General features: G+C 57.4%; 2 protein-coding genes across 7 annotated transcripts in view; both read right to left on the bottom strand.

The window, feature by feature from the left end:
• The window catches only part of ZNF385C (zinc finger protein 385C), a 62,543-nt gene that overhangs the window by 3,066 nt on the left and 34,748 nt on the right, over positions 1-24,729 (bottom strand). For 2 of the 4 annotated variants that reach the window (XM_065856359.2, XM_071798230.1), the window contains 6 exons: positions 9,723-9,865; positions 5,778-5,888; positions 2,980-3,151; positions 2,030-2,359; positions 557-744; positions 277-390 (listed from right to left, as the gene is read on the bottom strand). In XM_065856359.2, the coding sequence (XP_065712431.2) occupies positions 277-390; positions 557-744; positions 2,030-2,359; positions 2,980-3,151; positions 5,778-5,888; positions 9,723-9,865 (1,058 nt within the window). Of the gene's footprint in view, positions 1-276; positions 391-556; positions 745-2,029; positions 2,360-2,979; positions 3,152-5,777; positions 5,889-9,722; positions 9,866-12,413; positions 12,623-24,729 lie in introns of all 4 variants that reach the window. The other 2 variants (XM_071798231.1, XM_071798229.1) reach the window with 2 other exon arrangements.
• On the bottom strand, positions 14,696-22,642 carry C22H17orf113 (chromosome 22 C17orf113 homolog). Of its 3 annotated transcripts, XM_065856357.2 has the most exons (4): positions 21,769-22,641; positions 21,594-21,654; positions 18,705-19,333; positions 14,696-16,935 (listed from the first exon to the last, which is right to left on the bottom strand). In XM_065856357.2, exons 3-4 carry the CDS (start codon positions 19,221-19,223, stop codon positions 15,403-15,405), a joined length of 2,052 nt encoding a protein of 683 aa, XP_065712429.2. In that variant the 5' UTR covers positions 19,224-19,333; positions 21,594-21,654; positions 21,769-22,641; the 3' UTR covers positions 14,696-15,402. The 3 variants fall into 3 exon arrangements, with proteins under 3 accessions (XP_065712429.2, XP_071654329.1, XP_065712430.2); XM_071798228.1 differs by having other exon boundaries at positions 18,705-21,130; positions 21,594-22,642; XM_065856358.2 differs by lacking the exon at positions 21,594-21,654 and having other exon boundaries at positions 21,769-22,642.

The following is a 24,729-nucleotide window of genomic DNA, read 5'->3' as shown; positions in this document are numbered from 1 at the left end:
ACTCTCCTGCTCAGAAATGGCCAAACAGGTGGAAGAATCACGAACGCTGCTGCCAGAGGGCACGCAATGATTCCTGTGCTTGCTTTCCCACAAATAAAGACTCAAACCCCTCACCATTCCAGCCGCCCTCCCCAAGGGGAGCGGGTTAATTCTGATCACAGGAACCGAGGCCTTAAGAAAAGCACTCCCTGTATCTCTTATTGCAAGAGATGGCTGACACGGCAAATGACATTTCGGAGAGCAAACCCAGCGGGTGATTTGCGGGCAGACAGATACCTTGAGAATACTCACTGCGAGGGCAGCGTTCTTCTGCAGCTTGTTGTAGGGGCTGTACTTGGGTTTGGGGGGCTTCCCCGCCAGCCTGTCTTTGTGCCGCCGGCTGCTCATGTGCTGGAGAGGAAGACAGCGCCGTCATGGGAGCCAGGACCGCAAGGACAGACCCACGGCACCGCGTGGTTCAGGTCCACAGGGACACCCATCACCTTCTCGCACCCCCGAGCCCCCGGTGTCCCTGCGCTCCCAGGGGAAAGGGCCATGCCAGGCCTGGCACCGTCACCTGTTTCAGCTGGGTCTCCGAGTTCACGTAGATCTCGCACACTTGGCAGTGGAACGCCTTGTTCTGGATGTTGATGCTGCCCTTGTTGCCGATGCGCTTGGACTTGTGCCCTGCCCGGGAGAGGATTTTGCCTCGGCCTCGCCGCAACTGGGTGCCGTGACCTTCCAGCATCGACTTGTGCTTGGCGCCTGGGTGGCAGAGGGGACACACGGGCAGACGCTTGACTTTGCGAACAAAATCCCAGCGCTGTGCCGAGTGCTGCAGCAAGGATGCTCTCCAAGCATCCCCGACTCCATGAGACCCTGGTCCCCGCACCAGCCTTGCAGGCAGAGGGGACACGGAGCTGCCCGCGTGTCCAGACTCCTGCTGCGGATGCTACAGCCCGTTCCCAAACCCTGCCAAACTCCCATGGCCAGCTGCGCTTTGCGGGCAGACCAGAAACGCTCAGCTTCCCGGAGCCATCCCCCCCATCTCTCTCCGTGTGCCAGACCTTCGGAGGAACTGCTATTTTCAGCGTGTGCTGGAGCCTGTCGCCTGTCCCCGGGCGTTCGCGCAGTCTGCAGAGCCGGGCACGTGTCGCCGGCCGTGCTGCAGCATCCGAGCCGTGCCCAAGGTCACAGAGGAGCCGGCCACGGAGCCAGGAATAGCCCAGCGTGGTGGCAGGAGGAGGGGAAGGAGGAACCCGAAATCCCCACACACCTGGGGACAGGGCGCTCTGTCCCACCCCTGCCGGCGCGGGGACAGCGGGGTGGGGGTAGGCAAGTAATTTAAAACACGGCTAATTCATTCTATTTTTTAAGGCGTTAAGCAAGGAGCCCGAATCCGTGTGACAGCCACGGAGGAGCGCAAGCCTGCAAACATTTTGTTTGCTTGTTTGTTTTTCCCAAATCAGCTCCTAAATTCGTAACCGGAGCTGACAAAAGCAAAAGGGCACGTCTGCAGCTAAGCCGGAGCCGTGTCCTCAGCCGACCCCTGTGCGCAGCTGCTGCTGCTGCCCCGGTGGCAGCTGGGGCTGGGGGAACTGGTTCCTGTTCTTGCTGAACTGGGGGGTTGCTGGGCACAGCCCATGAGCCACCGCTTGTGCTGGGCTCCGAAACTCCTTAGGTGCCCAAGGGGCTTCTTAAAACGACCACCAAGCTGCTTTTGGAAGGATTATCCTGGGGCTGAAAGGGGCCCTGGTGCTCATGGTGCCATCAGCCGCAGGCCAAACTGCCATGGAATATGAAGTAGCCTCTAATCACTTGATTAAATGTACCTGAAAATGTCTTTTAATTAAAGACATGAACAATAAGAGAGCATTTGACCTTGCTAAAATTCACTCTGTAAGCTGCAGCACAGGTAAAACACCACCACTTATTTTTGCAAGCCACCTTAATTAACCTTTTTTTTAATTAAGGCAACACTCATTAAGTCTCACTGCTTCCCTGCAAGGCTGTTTGGTGATAGGGCTTTGTCCCATGTCCCCATCCTTACCGGTGTTGTGAGCCTCCAGCTGGGACAGGGAGTTGACGGTGACTTTGCAGGTGGGACAGTACAGGTGCTGCTTGCTCTTCTTCCCCTCCTTGTCACCCTCGGGGACGGAGCTGACGCTGCTGCCCGACTCGGCCGCCTGCGCCTCCGCTGCCTGCGCGGCCGAGGAGGCCACGCTGGTGACATCCGAGGTCCCCTCCGAGAGCTCCGAGGCCGGCGGGGAGCCCAGCGAGGTGACGCTGCCCGACAGCTCCGTGGGCGACTCCTCGGCGCCGGGCGTCACCCCCAGGCTGCTGCACCCCCCCTCCGGCTCCTGCAGACCGATGGTTTGAGCTGGCGGGACGGGGGAAAAGAAAGAAATGGGCAGAAAGAGACAAGTTCTCTGTGCTTGGTTTTCTCCAGAGAGCAGCCCTGTCCTCGCTCAGACCGGCTCAGGCGCCACCTGCTCACATCCACCCTTTTAAGATGGACAAAATATTACTGGAGAGAGTCCAGCGAGGGACACAAAGATGCTGAGGGGTCTGGAGCATCGTTGTGATGAGGAGACACTGAGAGAGCTGGGGATGTTGAGCTGGGGAAGAGAAGCTCAGAGGGATCTGATCCATGGATCAATATCTCAGGGTGGGTGTCAGGATGGACCAGACTCTGCTCAGCGGTGCCCAGCGCCAGGGTGAGGGGCAAGGGGCACAGACTGAAACACAGGAGGCTCCATCTGAACATGAGGAGAAACTTCTTTCCTTTGCGGTGCCAGAGCCTGGCCCAGGCTGCCCAGAGCGGGTGTGGAGTCTCCTTCTCTGAGCCATTCAAACCCCCTGGGATCCTGTGTGATCTGCTCTGGGACCCTGCGTGAGCAGGGCTGGGGATCCACAGGGGTCCCTGCAACCCAACCACCCTGTGATTCTGTGATTCCTGTTGAGGATGAACAGACCCCCCTGCAGCCCCTGCCCGCGTACCTGTGCTGCCGGGCTCCCCGTTGCCTTCGGGGCTGGGGACAAAGTCAGCGGCCCCGTCCTGGCTGGTGGCCACCACCGCAGCCCCCGTCACCTTCTGCTTGTTCTTCATGGCCTCGATGGCTTTCAGCCTCCGCGCGTGCTTGTGGCCCTTGTAGTGAGCTTCTGCCTGGTTCTGGGGAGGGACAGACAGGGCGGCTGTGTCGGTGCTGCGACCGGACAGACGGACGGTTGGATGTGGGAGAATGGTGGGGTCTGCCCCGGGCTGTGGCTGCTCGGACACGTTCCCAGCACAGCCACCTCCCCTGGTGACACTCGTCCCTGGGGCTGAGGCTGCCTTAGAGGTGCCATTTATATCTATAAATATAAACCGGTTGAGTCACCATCCCTGGAGGGGTTTAAAAGATGCAGAGATGAGATTCTTAGGGACATGGGTGACAGCATTGGGTTAATGGTTGGGCTCGATCTTGAGGGTCTCTTCCAACCAAAATGATGCTGTGGTTGTATGATTTTTGGCTGGGTGTGGCACAGGCTGCCTTCCTCCTCCCACCAGATTCCTCTGCACACAAACGTATTTACGCCAATGGATCGCTCTGCTAAGACATCACCGCATTGCACAGCCGAGATAAGGACCCCGCTCCGATTAAACGCATCAAGTCGCTTTTTTAAAGGAAGCTTTCAGGCAAAATTTACAACTTCGGAAACGAACAAGTAATCGTTAACAGGAAAAATGAAATAAAACCACCCGTCGGTGGGGAGGACGCGTCTCCCATTGTGAGCTCACGGGTGTCCAACATGCGATTCGCATTCACAGGGCTCCGTTCTCCCGGCGAGCGCTGAATAATGGAGCGCACGCTGATGGGTTCGTGCCTGCACCAAACTGATAAAAACGCACACAAAAGAAAACCACCCAAACATTTGTGTACTCCGCCGCCAGGGACAATGCCACATTGTGCCCCAAAACAACCACGGTTTAGCAACTTGGGGCAAGTAAACGCAATATGAATTAGGACACTGTACCACTGAGCAGCACGCATTAATTTGCATGGTGTTTTCCGAGGCCAGCTGAGGGTTCCTGGGCTTTGGAAGAAGCAGCATCCCTCCCCTTCCCTCCCCCTGTGCTTTCCGAGGGTTGGGAACGGTGTCCGAGGCTGCGCGGTGCCGGACGGGTACGTGGGAAAGCAAAAGGTCCATCCGAGCGCGGGGCCTCATTAGCAAACACAATAAACTTCCAGCGGATAGCGGGGCCGGGCTGCAGGCTAAGTAGGTCACCTGGCACCGCCGCCGCGCCGAAATACGAATGGTGCGCAAGGGTCTGCGCCAGGACACACAGACGTGACCTCGGGGACACGGGCAGGGACGGGCCGAGCGGCACCGGCTGCCTGCGGGGGCAGCGGGAGCACGAGGTGGGAACGACTGCCCCGCACCGCACTCCCAGCCGGGATGGGATCACAGGATTGCTTTGGTTGAAGAGACCCCCAAGATCATGGAGTTCAACCCCTGGTACTGCCCCGTGTCCCTGAGAACCTCATCAGTGAGAACACTCCAGGGATGGTGACTCCAGCACTGCCCTGGGCAGCCTGTTCCAATGCCCCACAGCCTTTTGGGGAAGAAATTGTTCCCCACATCCAACCTGCACCTCCTCTTGTGCAACCTGAGCCCATCTCCTCTCGCCTGGGATGTAGCTTGGAACAGGAAAGTGATGCTTTTCCCGGAGCCGCTTGGTTGCGGAGCAGAATAATTAAGCCGAGAAACGCTGACTTTTGCTGGCAGAGCAACGCGCGGCCCCGGGCGCTGCTGCTGCAGCTCGGCCGGGCTGGGACGGCACCTCCGCGGGAGGCAGAGCCAGCCCGGCCAGGACGCAACATCCGAGCGGCCCCGGGGAACGTGAGAGCAGCTCCTGGCAGCCGGCGCCGCCAAACACGAAGCGCAGGCAGCGACGTGCGCTCGCAGCCCAGAAAGCCGATTGTATCCTGGGCTGCATCTCCAGCAGCGTGGCTCCCTGTGCGGAGGAGGCTCTTGCTGCTCCGCTTCCATCCCCATTGCTTGCAAATCCCCATCCCTCTCCCGCCGGCTTTGTGGGAGAATTCCCTTTCAAAGCGTTTAATCAGTTTTGCCCACAAAAGATCAGCTGCGTGCAGTTCGTTACCGCAGGGATCAATGAATGTTCGCTTCCTCCCCTCTACAAGGTGGTTGATTTACTTATAATAAAAGGCAGGGGGAAAAAAAACACACAAAAAAACCCAACAAAACAAACACCTGCTGCACCAGAGCTCCAGGAAGCCAAGGCAGGAAAGGTTATTCTCAGCTCCCAAGGACCAGATATGAATTGGTGAGGCTGACAAAGCAGCTTAAGCACAAACAGCAAGACCAAGGCAGCTGGGAACAAAATGATGGGGGGCAGAAAGAGCCAAGGTGACAAACAGAGGACACGGCAGCCCCGGGGAGCATCTGGGAGATGTCGGTGGGAATGGCAGCTGGGGAAGGAACGCCGGGGAGGTTTTGATTGTAAACTGGGAACAATTTCTTCCCCAAAGGGCTGTGGGCGTTGGAACAGGCTGCCCAGGGCAGTGCTGGAATCACCATCCCTGGAGGGTTGGACAGACACCAACATGAGGTTCTCAGGGACATGGGGCATTGCCGGGGGTGGGGGAATGGTTGGACTTCTCCAACCAAAATGATTCTATGGTTCTATGAGCTGCTGCTTGTGCCACGGGTGTCTGTGTGTTGTCCCATTATGGGATGCTCCTGCCCAGCCACAGGCACTGTCACCGGCCCCGCGCGCCCCCAGCCCGGCTTACCGCAGAGTTGAAGCGCAGGTGGCAGATGTTGCAGGAGATGAACTGCTTCTTCTTGAGCGGGGCCGGCACGCCGAACGTGTGGCTGATCACCGCCTTCTGCACCGGGTCCATCTGCAACGGGAGGGAGGGAGGGCAGAGGGCGGCTGGGTGACACACCGGGACAGCCACCCGTCCCTGTCCCCGCCACACTCGCCGAGGACACCGGCAGAGCTCGTGGCCACTATGTGGACAGCATGGGTGGCTGGGGCGCGGAGGCACCGCGGGCACCGGGGAACATGTGCTGCATGGATGCCCCTTCTCGTCCTTTTTAAACCAACCATCCAAAACAAACGGGCAGGAGCCCAACGCCTGCTGTGGTCTGGCAGAGGGGATGAGGCTGCTGCAGGGTGCAGCCTGTGGACCCCAACCTCTCCAGGTCACTGTGCCCCCATTTTCACCCCCCGTCCCTTCTCCCCCAACCACAGACACCAGTGCTCCAGGTGGCAAATTATTGGTATCTATTTGAGCTCCCAGCTGCTTCCCTCCACCTCCCAATGCCAGGGCAGCTTTCTGAGACCCTTAGCAAGAGCAGAAACCCCCAAAACCGGGGTGCAGAGATGATCAAAACGAGCAACCAGCCATGAATCCTCCTGTTCTCCACCAGGGAGCTGAAACGTCCCTGCGCTAAGCCGAAGGCACAAGCAGAGCCACGCGTGCCTGCCATGCACAGGACACAACAGCTCCGGGGTCGGTCGTGTCTCCGTGGGGCCGTCGGTGTCGGGACAGCACACGGGGGCTGCAGATGGGTGCAGGCTGATGACAGCCCCCGGCCCTTCTGTCTCCGTGCCCAGTCATTCCTCAGCCCAGGCAGCAAACTTGTTCGAAAAGCCATAATTGTTTTAAACAAAATGCATTTATTAAGGGGAGGGAAAATAAGAATAAGCTCTTTGTTTGAGCGTGGCTATAATCTATAATGCAAGTATTGTTCCCCTACCCTGTGGCATAGGAAGATTATCTTATCTGAGTCCTGCTGTCAGCAGAGCCTTGGGTTTGCAGGCGATCGTATTTCTCTGCAAAGCTATTTCGTTGCTGAGACAGGTGCATCAGTCTTCGAGGCACATGCCTGGACAACAGAGCCATTATCAAGACCCCAAATTCCTTTCCAGGAGTGAGCAGAATGGTAAGAGCAGGTGATTAATGAAGTGCCTGTTTGCTATGAAATTTTACTCACTTATCTGGCATATAAATGAAGAGGCATTTGGGGTTCGACAGGGAGCTGGAGGAAGCTACAGATGGCAAAGATGCTGCTCCACCCTGATGACAAACATTGCGACGTGCTACGGGCAGCAGCCTTGCGCTGCCAGTCTGCAGGCAGACGCGGGGCTGGCACTTGTTTGCAAGAGAAACACCCACCTTTTTCACGCAAAGGAAAGAAAAGCAGCTCTAACCTTCACAGCAGCATCAGCACCGGCTCCTCCACCCCCTGAGCACCACAGGAGCAGGGCTGGGGGTGGAGGGGGACGCGGAGGGAAGGGAGATGCTGCACCAGGATGCAAAACTGGGCAGGGACCATCCTGGCATCAACCTGAACCTGGCAGCGATGCCGGCGGCACGGGGGCCGCGGTCCAGCACCGAGTCCAGGGCAGTGGCACTGGTGGCCCCACCAAAGGGTCCCCTTGTCCTTCTGGGGCGTAAGGCGATGGAACGAACCCAGGTCTTCACATGCCTTGTGGTTTTGCCAATCCCCCCCGCTCAGCCCCACGGCACGGCAAGGAGTTAGAACCGGAGAATCATAGAATAATTCGGGTTGGAGGAGACCCTCGAGATCATCGAGTCCAACTGTTCCCTCACCCCTGGCACTGCCCCCTGGCTCTTTCATTCTTTCCGAATGAAAATACAAACTCCTCCCTAAGGTATGCACACACCCCGCTATTTTGGATATAAAAGGACCCCCTAGCTCTCCTCCTGGTCTGTGCCACAGCCGTACGTACCAGCAGCCAGGATGGGGGGCCTGAAGCTCTTCCTGGTGGTTTCCAGCAGAACTGACCTGGGAGCAGAGGTTGGCTTTGGGCACCGCACACTCGCAGAATAAAGATCTCGGCTTTCTAGTCAATTCTTATTGACTCACATTACTTTATTTATCCCTGGATGTTCCTACCGATATAAATAGAGATCCCTGCGCTGAGCTCCCTGCCAGCCAGCGAGGTCAGAATCGGGAATTCACAGGGACGCAGCATCAGTTCAGATTGCATCTCCTGCCACGGTTTTGCAAGACGCTGCGGGGTCCTGGGGATTTGCAACATCCCAAGAGCTGCAAAGGACTTTTCGAGCATGAAACACACCTTCTGTGTTAAGATTTTTTTCCCCCGTTGTTGTTGCTTTAAGTGGCAGAGCTTGGCTTGGAAAGGTTTCGCTCGCTCCAGAGTAAAACATCTGCTGGGTTCATGAGAGCCTTGTGACCTGCTCAGAGTGCAAAGTGTTCTGCTCAGCAGATGCAAACAGCTCCCGCTGTGCAGGGCGACGCCGAATCCCACGCAGCATCCCCAGCAACGCCGGGTAAGCAAAGGCAAACCCTCCGATTGCTTTTTATAGCGACTCACGGTAGCTCTCCCAAAAAGTCAAGTGCTCTGATTCATGCCCCCTCCCGCCCTCTCAAATCACCCCTGCGGCTCAGCTGCCACGTGGGGTCTCTGACCTGGCATCAGTGGTCGCTTGGACAGAGGAACGAGCTGCCAGGCCGGCTCCGGGCACAGCGATGCTCAAGCCCTGCATCCCGCGATGGGGACTCCGCTCGGGGTCCCCAACACCGACCCCTCGCACCCCCAGCCTCAGCAGCACGAACACAACACGACCCCAGCTGATCAGACCTGGCTGAGCTCAGAGCAATTAAGGTAATTAATTCAAAGTGCCCATACAGGCGGGACAGACCCCCAGCATCTCCAGCCCTGTGTCCGACGCATCCTCCGAACCTGAGGAGTCTCCACCGAGCACGGAACCAGCGCGACGGGGCCGTGCGGCTCCAGCAAGGGCCAGATTCATTCTCCACGTTATTATCAGTATTGTTTTTAAAGCAACGCGACTCTGGGGAACACGTGCCAAGGCAGGGCAGGCGGGAGCCACGCAGAACAAACAGCACGGTCTGGTTCAAGTGAGCTACTGACTCCAGCGCCTAAAAAAAGGAGCCCAGACAAAGAGCAGGCACCTTAATGGCATCAAAAACATCCTCCTCTCCTGTGCTTCTGCTTGTTAGCACAGGGAGAGACAGGCTAGAGCTGGGATTTCAAAGGAGCTTAAAGGAGTTAGGCATCTGAATCCCATTCAACAGCAACAGGAACCCTGCACTTAATTTCTCCGGCTGCCTTTGAAGATCTCGGTGATAATTTGCACCTTCTGAGCATGTTTAATCTCAAACCGCTTACAAAAGGCCAGCGAGCGAGGGGGTGAGGGAGCTCAGGAAAGTCCCATTGCCAGGCTCACGAGGGAAACAAAACAACCCAGAAACGTCCACTTTGCCTCTGTGGAGGAGACACCCAAGCACTTGGTCCAGGTTCAAGGTTGGGGACTTCGAGCCCAACCGGGTGGTGGGAAAAGTCACCGGGCTCACCCACAGCACCAGCCACGTTCCTTGTATCTTCAGCTGCCTCCTCCTTCTTTCCTTTATTTATTTCTCAGCTAATGAACTGCTCTCCAGAGCTACTTTATTACTATTGATTGCAGGAGCAAAATCCAATTGATCTTGGTTAAAACGAACCATCTTTATAATTCTGGTATACAAGGGAGCTGGCTGGGCAGGTACCGCTTCGAGCTATGGGCAGGCGCGTTGCACTCGTGGCCAGCAGCCAAACACCCCGATAATTAAGCCAAAAATTATCTAACGGGGTTCAAGAAGCGGTGCCACGTAGAAGAGGGACCATTGCACGGAGGAGGGGTCCAGCAGCCCATGCCCACCCGTCCGCCAGGACTCACCGTGTTGAAGTTGGGGAAGAGGTTGAGCGGTGACGTCCCGTTGAGCCTGAAGGTCAAGAAGTGCTTGATGTCCAAGGGGGGATGAAGGGGACGGCCGGGGATGGGCAACGATGCTAAGAGGGGGCTGCTGTGTCCGGAGGGACCTGGGCAGGCAGAGGGGAAAGAGCAGCGTTAGCGCTGGTGGCCCCAGCTCGTGGTGTGGGGACACAGCACGTGGGGACACGGCACATTGGATGATCTGCTGGGGGCTCCCAATCTTCTTGGCAAAACGTCCCAGCTCAGGGTGGCCATGGGACCAGCAGCCAAAGGAGCACCCTGGCCCCAAGCATCTTTGCAAAAGTTGTGAATATTGGGTCCCCCCAGGACCATCCCAGAGATGTGGGTGCCCCAGCTCTACCCCTCCACACATATTTTCTGTGGAAACCCTCAAGCATGGGCTCCCCCAAAACCACAAGCTGACCACGAGCTCCACTGTGTGATTATAAAATAGCCCGCAGTTGTTAATAATTTTCAGTTTAAAAAGCAAACACCCCTGGGAAGGAGGGAAGGACAAGCAGGGGGGCTCTGCACCCGCTCCCCATCCCAGCGCACCCCCTGCCCCATGGAGGGGCTGGGCTGAGCCCACACGCAGCCCTGAGCCCACACGCAGCCCTGAGCCCACACGCAGCCCTGAGCGCGAGGAGGAACCAACTTCAAATAAACAAATGAGTGAATAAACCACAATTAATAAGAAAAGCGTTCAAAACACTGCGAGCCAGAAAAGCCCATTCGCATCTTCACGCCTTCTCCAGCCCACCTGGGCAGCCCCATCCCTTTTCCTGGAACATAGACAAGGCCAATATATACGTATATATCTATATATATATCTATATAGATATTTTTTCTATTGATTTCTGGGTTCTTTTCCACCTCTAACTGGTCATAGCGAAGCATCACCCTCCACCCGCTGACCCCCGGTGTTGCGAAGACCCTCACGAGAGGACGAACGCAGCCGATGCCCCAGGGTGCTGGGTGCTCCCGCAGCAGAAACACAGACCGGGAAGTGTCCCCACGGCCCAAGAACCATCACCACCAGTGCCACATTGGGACAGTACCAAGGCACTTGCCCCCCAGCCTCCCTGCACCCCAACAGCGGCCGCGCAGAACCCGGCAGCAGGTTGGTGCCGCTTTCTTGCTGCATTTTGCTTTTCGCTCTCTACCAACAGAAACCGGCGCAGGAGCCGAGACACCAATCTGAAATTCAAAGTTTCGGAAGATTTTTTTCTCTGAATTTGAGCAGCCAGCGCTGGCCCTGAGGGCACCAACGACCTCTTTCTGGGCGAGTGGACACGGGCGGCTCTTCAGCGGCTCCAGAGCTGTCCCCGAGCCGGGCCTGACTCCGGGGACAAATTACATTTTGCTTCATCAGGCGTGCATTGATCGAGTTAATTCCAGAGTCGCCCAGAAGGGAAATCTGTGAAACTGTTTAAAAATAAATAAAGACGACTACAGCAGCAGCGGCGAGGGAGCAAGAGCAGGCAGAAATGGGTGAACGGTGCAGCATTAACCTTCTGAGGCGTGAAACGCTATTTCTGCATCGAATCATCTGAGACGGCACGGCCGGCACTGGGGGACGCGGCCCCCAGGGACCCTCCAGCCCCCCACACGTGGCCGCGACCCCGCGCCACAGCAGCGAATGCAATCAAGGCGTTTGGGGCTGGAGTGTAAGAGTTTCCTCTTGCTTTTGTCAGTGCAATTTGCACTGGCCTTAAAATATATATATATATCTGATTTACCACTGGGAGGAACAAGAGGGCAAGCGAACACTTCCCCCCTCATCAACAGTAACCAAATAAAGGGAATTTACAGCTCAGCCAACGCCACCGTGCTGGTGAAACCCTGTGATCAAGGGGTTTGGTCCCCAGGGAGCAGCTCCCGTGCTGGGTGGGCACGTGGCTCCGGGGGACCGTGGTGGGGACACGGGCTCCTGGGGATGGCCACGGTAAGGCCAAGCTACACCAAGCCACTTCGGCGCGTCCTCAAGCCCAAATTTATGGATTGAACGTATTTCTGGGCTGGGTCTGGAGTTCAGGGGTAAAATAGGCGCAGAGAGGAGCCCAGAAATCCTGATGGAGCCGGGGGGGCAGGACCTGTCACTCCTGGTTTTGCCACTGAAGGAGACAAGACCCAGGGTGCAGGACAACAGCACCAGCACCGCTCGGGCACCCTGCGAGGAGCAGCCACGCGTCTGCAGCTGGCAAAGGGAGAAAACCCAGCGCTTGCTGCACAGGGGATGAGCCCCGGGCTCGCTGTCCCCCAGCTACAGGAGCAGCCACATGGCACGGGGACAAAGGCACCATCAGCTTCGGTTCGCCTGAACCCCACATCATCGTGAAAGCACAAGCATCACGAACAGAGAGAGGGCAGACGGGCAGAGCAGCCGCAGCCTTGGTGCCAGCAGATCTACCCAGTGAGGAGTGACCCCCCGATCCCCCCGTTGGGCCACTGGGCACCCACACGATGCTCTTGGGGCACCTTCCCAAGGTTACGGGGCCGCTCCGCTGCGGCTCCTGCCTTACCTTTGCTGCAGGGCAGATTCCGGCGGCAGCTGCGGGCTGTATTTTTAGGTATTAATTAGGCACTCAATTAAAGGGATTTGGTTTGGGGAGAGTGACAGGGCACGCAGATCTGTATAGGATGACACGACCTTACCCGAGGTGACGGGCACGGCCACCGGCAGGATGGGCTTTGCTGGTGAATGGCATCCCCAGATGCTCGGTCTGCAGCTCCAGAGTGCGACCGTCCCCCGCTGCAGCGCTGGCTTTGGTGTCTCCCCCCATTTTGGCAGAGGAACCCCCACCGATGCAGCAAACACTGCTCCAGCACCATGGTGACAACCCCACGGTGACAGCCCTGGGGTCCTGCTGGGACAGGACGCGGAGCGTTTCGAAGGGCTGGCGCAAGGAGGGGAGCGCAGGAGCCCCGTGTTCCAGCACAAACACTTGCTGCAGCCTGGGGGGGTCACTTTGCCCCCATCAGCACTGCAGGGAGGGTGAATTCTGTTCTGAGCTGAGCATCCCAACCAAAAGATGCCAAACCCCATGGCATCACCGCCGTGGTGCCACACATCCCGTGCCTGCAGCCATCAGCTCAGCCCAGCTCCCATCCCACCAGTCCCACCCAGGACTGTGCCTGGCCACTGTCCCCAGCCTGTCCCCACCATCTCTTAGCTCTGTGCACCAACCACACGTACGTCTGGAGCGGGTTTTCTCCTGAGTCCCCTGCAAGGCGGATCAGAGCAACTGTTGTGCCTTAACACTATGTATGCATGAACCTTCAAAACAAAACAAAACACCTTTGGAAGTGGCAGGGACAACGCTGTGGGTTTTCATAGCGACACGAGAATCTGCCAAGGACCCATTTCGGCAGCCGCCGGCTGCCTTGCAGGAGCATCTGGTGCAGAGTCTGCACAGGACAGATGGAGACGGGAGCTGTTTATTCACACAGAAGCAGCCTGGCTCCCTCCCATTTGGTAGGTGTTCTCAGCAAATTTTGGTGGTGTTTTAAATTCCTTACTTGCGGCTTTAAAGCTTTTTGTCTCTGGCCAAGCATCAGCTGAATTCACTCCAGTTATTTCCAGCGGGAAACACATGTGCACGCTCCCCGATGCCAGCAAGCAAGAGAAGAGCAACACCCACCCACAACACTGGAGCAAGACCACAGCACCGGAGCACCCCCAGCACTGCTCGGGGTCCAAAGCACCCTCAGCACCACCAGCTCCAGCTTTAGGAACTTCAGTAATTAGCAGATTGCCCTGCCTCAGCCTCCCAGAGCAACCAGAGCCAGCAAACATGATGCAGACCACAGAGCAGCAGATCTGTTGGCCCTGGAGGTAACGATGCTGCAGCTGCCCAGGGGTGGTGGGTTTGCTCTGTGGCCCCAGCAGCCCCCGCACAGCACGACCAGCTCCCCCATCCCAAATGAAAGGAAGGGCCAAGTGAGCACCGCCTGCTAAATGCTCCTATTTCCAGCTTTTGACAGCCACAGCCTCCTCCTTGACACGCACGGTTTGGACAGAAAGCGCCCTCATGGCACAGGTACAGCAGAGGGATGGTGACTCCAGCACTGCCCTGGGCAGCCTGTTCCAGTGCCCCACAGCCCTTTGGGGAAGAAATTGTTCCCCACATCCAACCTCAGCCTCCCCTGGTGCAACTTGAAGCCATTTCCTCTGCTCCTGGTGCTTGTTCCTTGGGAGAAGAGACCAACACCCTCCGTGCTACAATCTCTGCAGGATGGGGAGCAGCAGGACCAAGCCCCCCCAGTTCCTCCGTATCACTAGTGACAACCACATGGGACCAAGGGGGACAGTCAGCGTTACGGACATGGGGTCAAACCCTGCCAGACACAGCCCCTGTGTCTGCAGGACGGTGTGAACTTACCCAGGGACGGAGCGGAGCCGAATTCCACGGGAGGACCCAACGCTCAGGATTAAACCGCTGTGATGCTTCGGGCTGCTGCGTTGGCTTTATTGCAGATTACAAATCAGTCAGGAGGGTTTGCTCAACCCACCCCGACAGAACCAAAGGAAAGATCCTCTGAGTTACAACCCAAAAAAGCCCCAAACCCCCTACAGCATCACTCCCCAGCTCGGCCATCGCACTCACACACCTGAGCCCAGCAGGACTGGAGCCCAAGCCCCCGGCCACCGTGCATCCCCAATGCTCCAGGGTGAAACAAATGCTTACAAGGAAAAAACACAACCTAAACAACCCAGGTTTGTCCCAAAAGCTGCTGTTCAAAGGCTCTTTCTTCAGTTGCAAGGCTGCAAAGAGCTCAGAGTGCAAAGCGAGCGCAGGGAGGTGATGCCGTTCGGAAGAGATCAGGAATTTGCTATTTATTACTTTCGGACCCTTGCTTACCATTTATTCTCTCATTGCAATAAAAAAAAAGTCCTTTTAGATATCTTTGTTCTTTAAACACTAGGAAAATTAAGATAGATATTTTAAATATATATTTATATATATGTTTATATATATACACATACACATATATACATAATGATGCATTTCAAAGTCACTATTTCCTCAGCGACCACAATGTCATCCTCTAGATCTCTTGCTCTTGAAACGATCTTGACTTGATGCCACTGCTGAAGGTGTTTTGTGCTGTGTGCAAGGGACACCAACGCGACACCGCCAGGCATTTCGGGCTGTGCCACGGAGCTAGAAGGGTGCGCCACCTTTTCTGCATTCGCTCTCGAGGCTCCAAAACAACCCAAATCAGCTATTTTTGCAGAGCATTAAGTCAGAGCTGCTGGGTACCACTGTGCAAAGGTGATGTGATTTTTGAGCTTGGGAGGTTCGCCTTCGTCTCCCTGAAACAAAATGATAACAAACCCTTGAAAGAAAAGAAAAACCCCAAAAAACAACACCTGATCGCAATTTGGGATTTCAGGTGGCCCCAATATTTTAAATTCCAGCCAATTCCGATGGGTGTTTGGGGGATGAAAGAGGGTGGTTGTGGGACCAGCACAGCTTTGTGAAGGATCCTGGTTCTTCTCCCCAGCACAGAGCAGGTCACCAGCAGCTGCCCGGCCCTGGTGGTGACCAAAGATGGGGAAAGGTGACATTGAGGTGACGCTCAGGGCTGCCCGCAGGACCCGGCTCCCTGCCCGCAGGGCTCCGTCTTCACCGGCCACCGCTCACTTCACCTGCGTCACGATGAAGCCGGACTCTCTCATGCTCTCGTAGTACTCGATGGCCAACGCAAAGTCAAACTCATTGATGGCCGGCCCGTCGATGGCGATCTTCATGAGGTCGGACAGCCCCTCGTCCTTCGCACGGTGCGACCGGCCCCGCTTCAGCAGCTCCCGGCCCCGGTTGATCTTCTCGGTGAGGACCGAGCCCAACGGCAAGGCCAGGGCGATGGCCGCGAGGACAGCAAAGTCCGGGAAGAGCTCGTGCATCTCGGAGTTGCTGTAGACCAGCTTGACGCAGAGGTCCTTGAAGGAGAGCTGGCTGAGGCTGAAGACGATCCGCTTGAAGAGGGGGAAATCGCTCAGGGCCCTCTCGCTCACCACCACCCGGGAATAAGCCTCTAGGAGAAAATTCAGCTCGCTGACCCCGTAGCTGCCAATGTCCTCCAAAGACTGCGGGTAGCACTTGGGGTTGAAGATGGCCGAGAAGGAGCTGATGGCCTCCAGGACGCTGCTGGGGAACCTGTCCAGCAGGTTGCCCCGCACGCTTTCCAAATAGTTCTCCTTCAGGCACTCAAAGTGCTTCAGGTGCACCTTGGAGCAGTTGGCCAACTCAACACCCTTATAGTAGAGGCGGCTCTCGCCCTCCCGATCATCCTGCGGGTGCTCGTTCATCTCATTGAGGAATTCCTGGAGGTTCTGGCCGCTGGCGCTCTTCTGGGCCTGCAGAGTGGTGGCCGTGGCGGAGACGATGGGCTTCAGGATGGAGAGGTCAAAGTCCTCGATCTGGAAGAAGCGGTTGAGTTTCTGGAAGATGGGGAGGACGTCCAGGAGGATCTTGGTGAAGGCCACAAACTGGAATTTCTTGAGCTCTTCGCAGAGGCCGTGGGCCACGGGCGACCGCTCCGCCTCGCTCTCCAGCAGCAGCACCAGCGTGGGCCACGAGGAATCGATGGCTTCCACGGCTGGGAAAATAGAAGTCCAGTGAATGGCTTTGGAGCTCCCCAGGTCTATCTCACAGAGGTCCAGGACACTCCGCAACTCATGCAGGCCACTGCTTTCCCCCCTGAAGTTGGAGTAGAGCCTGTACACGGCATCCACGGTGGTCTCGTATTTCTGGAGATACTCGATGCTGACGATGCTCTCGGCCAGCAGCAAGGAGCTCCCACGGGCCAGGCAGTGCATTTCCATCAGGAGCGGGCAGAGGGACGTCAGCGCCGTCCCCACCCCGCTCAGCCGCTCGGCCACCAGGGACGTGCTGTCGGCGCTGAGCCAGGTGATCTTCATGGTGGGGATGCCAAAGGAGCGCATCACCTCGCCCACCTTGCCCGTCACCGTGGAGGTCTCCCCGGCCGGCAGCTCGAAGCTCCCCAAGAAGGTGGCGGAGGTTTGCCCGTTGCATGGGGACACGGTGGTGGTGAACATGGCCAGGCTGCGGTGCTCCAGGACGTCCACCGTCTCATCCACCACCAACCCAACGAACGGCGAAGCTTTGATCCTGTGCCTGTCCTCGTTGTGTAGGACTTTGGCAATCGCTGCCTGAGCCGGTTAAGGGAGATGCACGGGGCAGGCGGGGAGGGAAAGAGAAACACATATGAACTTCAAAAGCACCCAGGAGATGCTCGGTACCCGGTGCAAAGCGAGCTGCGAGGCTCCCGCCCTCAGATCACCCCAAAACTGGTGCAGAGAGAATCATAGAATAGAATCATAGGATCATTTTGGTTGGAAGACCTTCAAGCTCATCGAGTCCAACCGTTCCCCCACCCCCGGCACTGCCCCATGTCCTGAGAACCTCATGTCCGTCTGTCCAACCCTCCAGGGATGGTGACTCCAGCACTGCCCTGGGCAGCCTGTTCCAATGCCCCACAGCCCTTTGGGGAAGAAATTGCTCCCCAGATCCAACCTCAACCTCCTCTGGTGCAACTTGAGGCCATTTCCTCTCATCCTAAGAAGCCCTTGAGTCAGTTGTACATAAAGTAGATGCACAAGCTAGAAATCACTCTCTATTTTTTCCTAACATCCCATCTCCTCCTGCTCCTGACCTGCAGCCCAAGCACCAAGCGAAGCTGCAGAGACCTGGGGGGTCCCCTACCCTGAGCCCCCCATGGCTTCCGCAGGACTGACAGCACGCCAAAAACCCACCGCCTTAGTTCAAATTCAGCAGCTACATTCATGCTTTACCAGCCCAGCACAGGCAGCAGCAAAACTTTGTGTGGCATCTTTTCCTTCTTTCCTCGGTTTTTCCCCATTTCAGGAGAATTCCCCAATGTGAAAGGAAAAACTCCTTGGTGGGTGCAAACGCTGCAAGTAGCACTTCAGGCTGAGAAATCTAATTAGTGGATTCAGTCTATCTGCAGCAAAATAAGGTTCTTTAGAGATCTAAAAAGCCTGGCAAACGGCCAAGACTCACTAAAAATTTAATTTGATCTTAACAGGCATGAAGCATTTGTAAAATTAAGAAAATCCCTTCTAAATTCTCTGGCTACTTGATCTTCCTGATCGCTCAGTTTAGGGCAGAAGAGGAAAAACCCACAGTTCTCATGTGCTAATTGAACTCCTGAGCTTTCATCCTCCCGGCAGTCTGGAAGGCTCAGATGGGAGAAGACGCTCCTGAAGATGTGCCTGGGATCACACGCGTGGCCACGATGGAGCCCATCGCCTTCTCCTGGTTTGGTAAATCAGGGAACACCACCAAGAAAGTAGCACCCTCAAAACCATGGAGTCCAACTGTTCCCCCACCCCCAGCACTGCCCCATGTCCTGAGAACCTCATGTCCGTCTGTCCAGCCCTCCAGGGATGGTGACTCCAGCACTGCCCTGGGCAGCCTGTTCCAATGCCCCACAGCCCTTTGGGGAAGAAATTGTTCCCAGATCCAACCTCAACCTCCCCTGGTGCAACTTGAGGCCGTTTCCTCTGCTCCTGGCGCTTGTTCCTGGGGAGCAGAGCCCGACCCCCCTGGCTCCAAGCTCCTTTCAGGCAGTTCAGAGATCAGAAGGTCTCCCCTCAGCTCCTGTTCTCCAGCTGAACCCCCCAGGTCCCTCAGCCGCTCCCATCACACTTGTGCTCCAGCCCCTCACCAGCTCCGTTCCCTTCTCTGAATTTGTCACCCTGCATTTCACCAGGGCCCACGGGATGGGAACTTGTGCTTCAGGCTCCTACTTGCACACGCAGCACCCAGAAAAGAGCCAAGAGAGCGCTGGCGACACTCAACAGGTCACTGGGATGCACCGAGCTCCCCACCACAACCAGCAGCACCAGCAAGCACCACCCAGCCCCAAAACGCAGAGCCCCCAGCCCCACATACACACCTGCATCTCCCTGATGCCGCTGGGGTGGTAAAACTCGCTGTGCTCGGGGGCCAGCAGCGCCTGGCAGAGATTGAACTTCTGGAAGTCGAGCAGAGAGGAGCACTTCTCATCCGGGATCTCCTCCTTTGCCATCCAGTAGACAGTGGTGAGGACGGCCACCTTCGCCGGGTTCACCTCCACCTTGATGACGGAGCGGAGCTCCGGGCGGCCGTGGACGCGGGTCTCGAAAGCCAGCTGCTCCCGGTTGACCGCCAGCGCCTGGCGGTGCGCGCCCGAGGTGACGTGCCGCAGCAGGGCATGGCGCTGGAAGTTGTCCGTGCCCACGGTAAAGGCGTTCTCCGCTTTACCGTGCTTGTTCTTCACCAGCGCCTGCCGACACTCTATGCAAAACATGAGTTTCCTCTCATAGTCAAACTCCAGCCAGGTAAATTCTTCCTTCCAGTGCTCATTGAAATAGCGCTTACATTTTTTATTGGAATTGGAAGTTTCCCCAGCTGGCTTTTTCCCTGGAGGCACCATATTGCTGCGGCTGGGAAATCAAACACTACGGCTGAACCGAAACATGCCTCGGAGGAGCAGCCTCTACATTTAATTTAGTAAGAAGGTCTATTACAACTCTCCGGGTTCGACTGGAGATGAAAGAGACACAAGGGAAAGGGATTAGGGCCCTGCAGACCTCAGCGTGGGCTCGTCGTTTATTCTCGCCTGCTAACGAAGAGCTGCGGTGGCAGCGCTCAGGGCACACAGGGCTGGGTGACAGTCCCGGCACCACACAGGGGGACCCCACCGAGCACCTCACCGATGCCACCGGCAGCTTCGGGTGTCAGCGATGGGACCGGCGCGCACACGTGTGGTCCTTGTTGTAACCACCCGAACGTGGTTCCCATCAGACCAGACCTCCGCGCCGCAAGGGTGTGGAACCAGCCCTGAGTCAGCGTTCAGCCCCACGAGGAGCAGCACCCGCTGCTGCCCGCGAGTGCCAGGGACCTGGAGCTGAACCAGGATCACTCGGAGGCCAACTCAGGAACGCGTGCCAGGGGCTTGCACGCACGCGTGTGTGTTTTCATTCCTCCCTTGCTTCTCTCTGTCCCAGGAAACTCCCCAAGCCGTGTCCTGTGGCTGCAGGTCCGTGCTCCACGTAGCCCAGCATCCCTCCCAGGGCACAGGACCCGCTCCAGCCAGGCCTCCAAACATCTACTGCAGCCTGCAAAGCACTTATGCACATATCTAAACCAGGTAGCAAAAGTATTTAAGCATCCACTTAGCTCCCTCCCTACACTTAAGCCCCACTCAGTCTGGTCCTTGCATTCTTCCATGAACTGGATTGAAAAAACAGATTGAGCTTCGATAGAGACAGTGGGAGGAGGAACCCGGAGCAGGGTGAAGGGAATCGTGTGGGTCAGTGTGACTTGCTGAGAAACTCACAAGGAACTTGGGGTTTTTCTAAAGAACAAAGCCCCTGAGAACCAGCATCGTTACCCCAGCCGCAGGAAGAAGGGGGAAACCTCACAATCTAGGTGTCAGAGCAACACCCCGACTCCCAGAGCCACAAACACCCGCTCCCAGGAGCAGGGGCACCCTCGGGGTGCCCTGGGTGACGCTGGATGGGTGGCAGTGGAGCCACCGACACCGCAGCTCTGCAAGGGCAGGGGGACAGGGACAAAAGGACCAGAGCAGCCCACCCATATCAGAGCAGGGCTTTGCTAGTCTAAAACTCAGCCCTAACCACAGCCAGCATCAAACGCTCCCAGGGAAGCAGAGAGAAACCACAAGACACGGCCCTGCTGGGAGTTTTCTTCATGCCCAAAGGGAGCACAAAGCTTTCAAGATTTGTAACGGGTGCACAGATTCCCACTGCGTTTTGCTCTTAGTCAATTTAACGTGGTTTAATTTGCTTCCCAGAGCCAGATCTCCCCCTTGTCCCACACCACAGCAGCCAAAAGCACCCAGGGAACGATTCCCACAGCCAGGGGGTCTCGCCAAAGCTGCAGATGTTTCCCCAGGCTGGTCCAGGAGCCGCTGAGCACCGGTCAGAGCAGCATCTCCTCGGAAGCACATTAGGAAACTGCGACGGACTTGCCACCCAAAAGCCAAAGCCCAGGTTGCTCTGCGGTTGCCAGGATCCATCAGACATTCCCCGGGGACGCAGGCTCTGCCAGGGCTGGGATCGCACCGGTGAGCCCCGCAAGGCTTGGGGCTCGTCCCCAAAGCGGGACAAGGGACGGTTCTGCCGTCACCTACAGCCTCGCTCGTGGTTCACATCCCCAGCCCGCCCAGACCCACTGCCCCAGTCCCTCCTATGGAGCTCGGTGCGCCCTGGGTGCAACCGGGACAGCGCACGGCCCCAGGGGGTTGTTCTTCCATTCCCTCCCCGTCACCAACCCCTTTGCTCTCAAACCCCAGAGAGCCCCAGCAAAAAGCGCTACCTTAAAAAGAAGAAAAGAAAGAAAAAAAGCAGTAATTAGTGTTGGGGCACAGGAAGAGGGAGAGCTCAGGATGGAGCGGAGCACCGCGGCGCAGCGTCCTGCACCTCCCGCACCGGCCCCGGCCACCCCGCACTGTGCGCATCGCTCCCCAGCTGGGGGGACACGGCTCGGGATGGGGTGACACCGCTGCACCCCCACCAGCCCACTGCACCCCCACCAGCCCACTGCACCCCCGGCTGGGGCGGGAGCGCTGTCTGTGGGGAAGTTTGGGCAGGATTGAGTTGCAAAAGGATGAGCCCCTGCTCTGAGGCTCCTGCTCGGGTGCATCAGCCCTGGGTGCATCATCATCATCATCATCATCATCAGCCCCAGGTGCCCAGGGGGGCGAGCAGAGCAGCACACGACCCCAGCACCCAGCCCTGCGTGCCCGACCCACACGTCCACCCTCCCGCTACATACGTACCATTTCAAAGCTGCCATCAGCTTTGCAGCGAGGGGAGCTCGCAAACTTCCCAGATTTGGGGCTTTTTAAATCGGGGGAAAAAAAAATATATATTATCTAATAATAATAATAAAAAAATTAACAAACCCAGCCAAACAATGCAAAGCCATAAAAAAAATGCAAATCAAAATAAAACCTTGTTGGGAAGCAGGGAGCGGTGGGGCATCCCCCGCCCCCGGCTCAGCGCATGGAGCTGCTGTCCCCCCCGGTGCTGCCGTGTCCCCAGCGCGGTGGCTGCAGGAACAAAGCCTGCGGCTGCCGCCCCGCGCTCACGGGAGCATGGGAGCAGCCATCTTGCTGCGAGGACTGTCTGGCTGCGCCGGGGCTCCCGGCAGCCAACGGCGGCAGTGGCCACTAGCGGTGGCCAGCAACGGGAAAGGCCTGGTGGTGGTGGCCATGGTGGGGACGCGGGACACGGCGAGTGGGGAGCGCGTGAAGCTGCGCCCCGTGCACGCCGACCACCCCACAGGGCGCTTTCCTTCGAGATGCAAAGCGTCTTTCAGCATTGAAGACGGGGGAAGTTTAGAGCCATCCGCCTTCTTCCAAAAATAGGAATTTACACCAGCTTTGCCTCCCCCCAAACACGACTCCTGAGGTTAAGTTATGGTTGGACTTGATCTCTCCCAACTGAAATGATTCTGTGACACTAAAATCCCAAAAAGCACCGGTGTCCCCCAATAGGAACACCCCATTTGTTCCGCAGCCCCCCAGCACGGGCACGGTGCCCGGCACTGGGGATGCTCTTGGCCCCAACTCCACTTGCTCACCATGGAGAATCAGACCCCAAACAAGCGCTGCGGCCCCACGGTATGTGCGGGGATTAGGGGCTGCATTGTACCTGGCTCCATGCAGGGAGGGGACCGGCTGCCCAGGAGTAAATTCCTCTTTTTAGGCTCCTCCACATGTCCCGGGGCAAGAGGCTCTTCCCACTGCGGGGACATTCCTGCCTGGCCACCTCGGCCCAGGGTTAATGCAAACAGGAGCTGGGTGAAACCAGAGATGTGCTCCCAGGGGTGAAAATATGCACTATTTATTCTTGTGCTAATGCAAGCAAGAAAAGAGGACTTAGCCTTTCTAATCAGTTTGCAGGCAGGATGCTGCCACATCCCCTGCTTCGCAGCATCCGGAGTGGGATCGCAAAGGTCAGCGGTGCTGGGATGGGGAGCAGCACCGGCTCGTGGTCCCATTTCCTATGGCTCCAGTAGCGCCTGGCATCCACTGAGCCCCCACACCGGGACCCACCAGCAGGACCGGGGTTCTCCATCCTCCCCAGTTCCCAAAGGGAGCAGATCGGTCCCATCCCGCAGCAGAGACGCCCAAACCCCGAGCAGAGGGACAGGGAGCACCAAGGAACCGCGTGCAAAGTCCTTCCTAAAGCAACCAAAAAGGCAAAATTCCTGTTTACTCCTATGCAGCAGCAGCCGCCTCGGTCAGATTCGATCATTGCTATTTTTCTCCCCCGTGACGTGCCTGGAGAGCTCGGCAGGCAGGTGCCCCGTCTGCACGAGCACATTTATCATCGGTGGCACGAGTGCGGCCGCTGCCCCGTGAGCCACAGTTTCCATTTGAGCCCTGAGCCTCCAGCGGCCAAACCAAACCCAAAACCGGGGACGCCGAGGGGCCAGGTCCCCACATCCCCCACCAGCATTTCAGCCCCACGTCCGGGGGCTGCACCTCCCCACAGGGTTTTTCATGGCATCTATACGAAGCTGAACAGAAGAGACTGAAAACCCAGACGTATTATTCCAAAAAATATTAAGTCTCCGAGTCCGAATGTATTGATGAGATTTTTGTTCTCTGCATTAAGATCTTTAAGCCAGGCTCTGGGGAATGACTCACGCTTTTCCAGCAGGAAAGCGGAGTTGTTGGTGCTCCTGAAGCTGCAAACCCCAGAGAGGAGCCCCCCATTATCTATCACATGCGAATGGGGTGGGCAAGCCCCAGCATGCGGCCCCAGGAAAGCTGCAGCGTCAGCTCTTTATGGGGAGGATTTTGGGGGGCAGGAAGGTGCACGCTGCCCTGTAGGTCCCTGCTCCCCCTCTGTGCCCAAAGTTCCATCTGTAACAAGCCCCAAAAGCAACTGAGGCCCGGGAGCAGCAGGGGGATGCTCAGGAGGGGATGCAGGGGTGGGGATGCTCAGGAGGGGACGCAGGGGTGGGGGTGCTCAGGAGGGGATGCAGGGGTAGGGATGCTCAGGAGGGGATGCAGGGGAGGGGATGCTCGGGTGGGGGATGCAGGGGTGGGGATGCTCAGGAGGGGATGCAGGGGTGGGGATGCTCAGGAGGGGATGCAGGGGTGGGGATGCTCGGGTGGGGGATGCTCAGGAGGGGATGCAGGGGTGGGGATGCAGGGGAGCAGCATCCCTTGCACCCGAAGGTGGTGACAGCCCGATTTAATGTCCCTGTGCCCAGCGGAGGAAGGCAGGCTGCGAGGAGAGAGCCGTCCCTCTGCAAAGGAGACGGCGCTCAGCACCGTGTCAGCTCAGACAAATTAAAAATACCTCTGCAACCCCCCGCCCGAGGCTGCTGCCTGGACAGGCAGATCTGGCAGGGCTGGATCTGCTGCTTCACAGCATTGCTGCAAACAGACTGGAGGGTCACGGGGCCCCAGCTCAAGGAAGGGGTTGGGGCACAGGCTGGAGGACCCCAATATTTCCTTGCTGTCTCCAATGCACCCAGGGGGTTGTTCCTTGCCTGCTGGGGGGCCCTTCCAGCACCGCTGTGGGCACAGCAGCAGCTCAGGTCCTTGAGACCCGTGGAGAGGGGACCATGGGGCGCTGCTGGAGAAGGAAACCCCCAAAGGGCTGACATGGGGACCCCCTGCCCCCCCAGCTTGCAGGATGCTGCCTCCTTCCCCTGCGCAGCCTCGGCTCAACCTTTTGCTGCGTGACTGGAGCTGGCAGGGAAGAAGCCTTGAAATAAACTCAGCTGACATCCCTGCAAACCGCAGGGCATGGCCGCAAACAGGATCGCTCGTCTGGGCTGCGCAGGGGGGCACAGTGCTCGTTCACCCCCCCACCAGCAACCCCAGCTCCGGGCTAAAGCTCTTCCCATCAGAGACGGGGCCGGTTTACTTCCCGCGATGCAGCAGCTGGGAA

Source organism: Patagioenas fasciata, chromosome 22 (genome assembly GCF_037038585.1).
Source record: "Patagioenas fasciata isolate bPatFas1 chromosome 22, bPatFas1.hap1, whole genome shotgun sequence".
Lineage (NCBI taxonomy): Eukaryota > Metazoa > Chordata > Aves > Columbiformes > Columbidae > Patagioenas > Patagioenas fasciata.
The sequence above is the reverse complement of the archived record's forward strand: the minus strand, read 5'-3'. Positions and strand labels throughout refer to the sequence as shown.

Excerpts from the sequence above, each read along its gene's own strand:
- C22H17orf113 (XM_071798228.1), bottom strand. The coding sequence starts at position 19,223 with ATGGTGCCTCCAGGGAAAAAGCCAGCTGGGGAAACTTCCAATTCCAAT. Across the intron at positions 16,936-18,704 it reads GCGGCATCAGGGAGATGCAG|GCAGCGATTGCCAAAGTCCT; the intron begins GTGTGTATGTGG and ends TAACCGGCTCAG.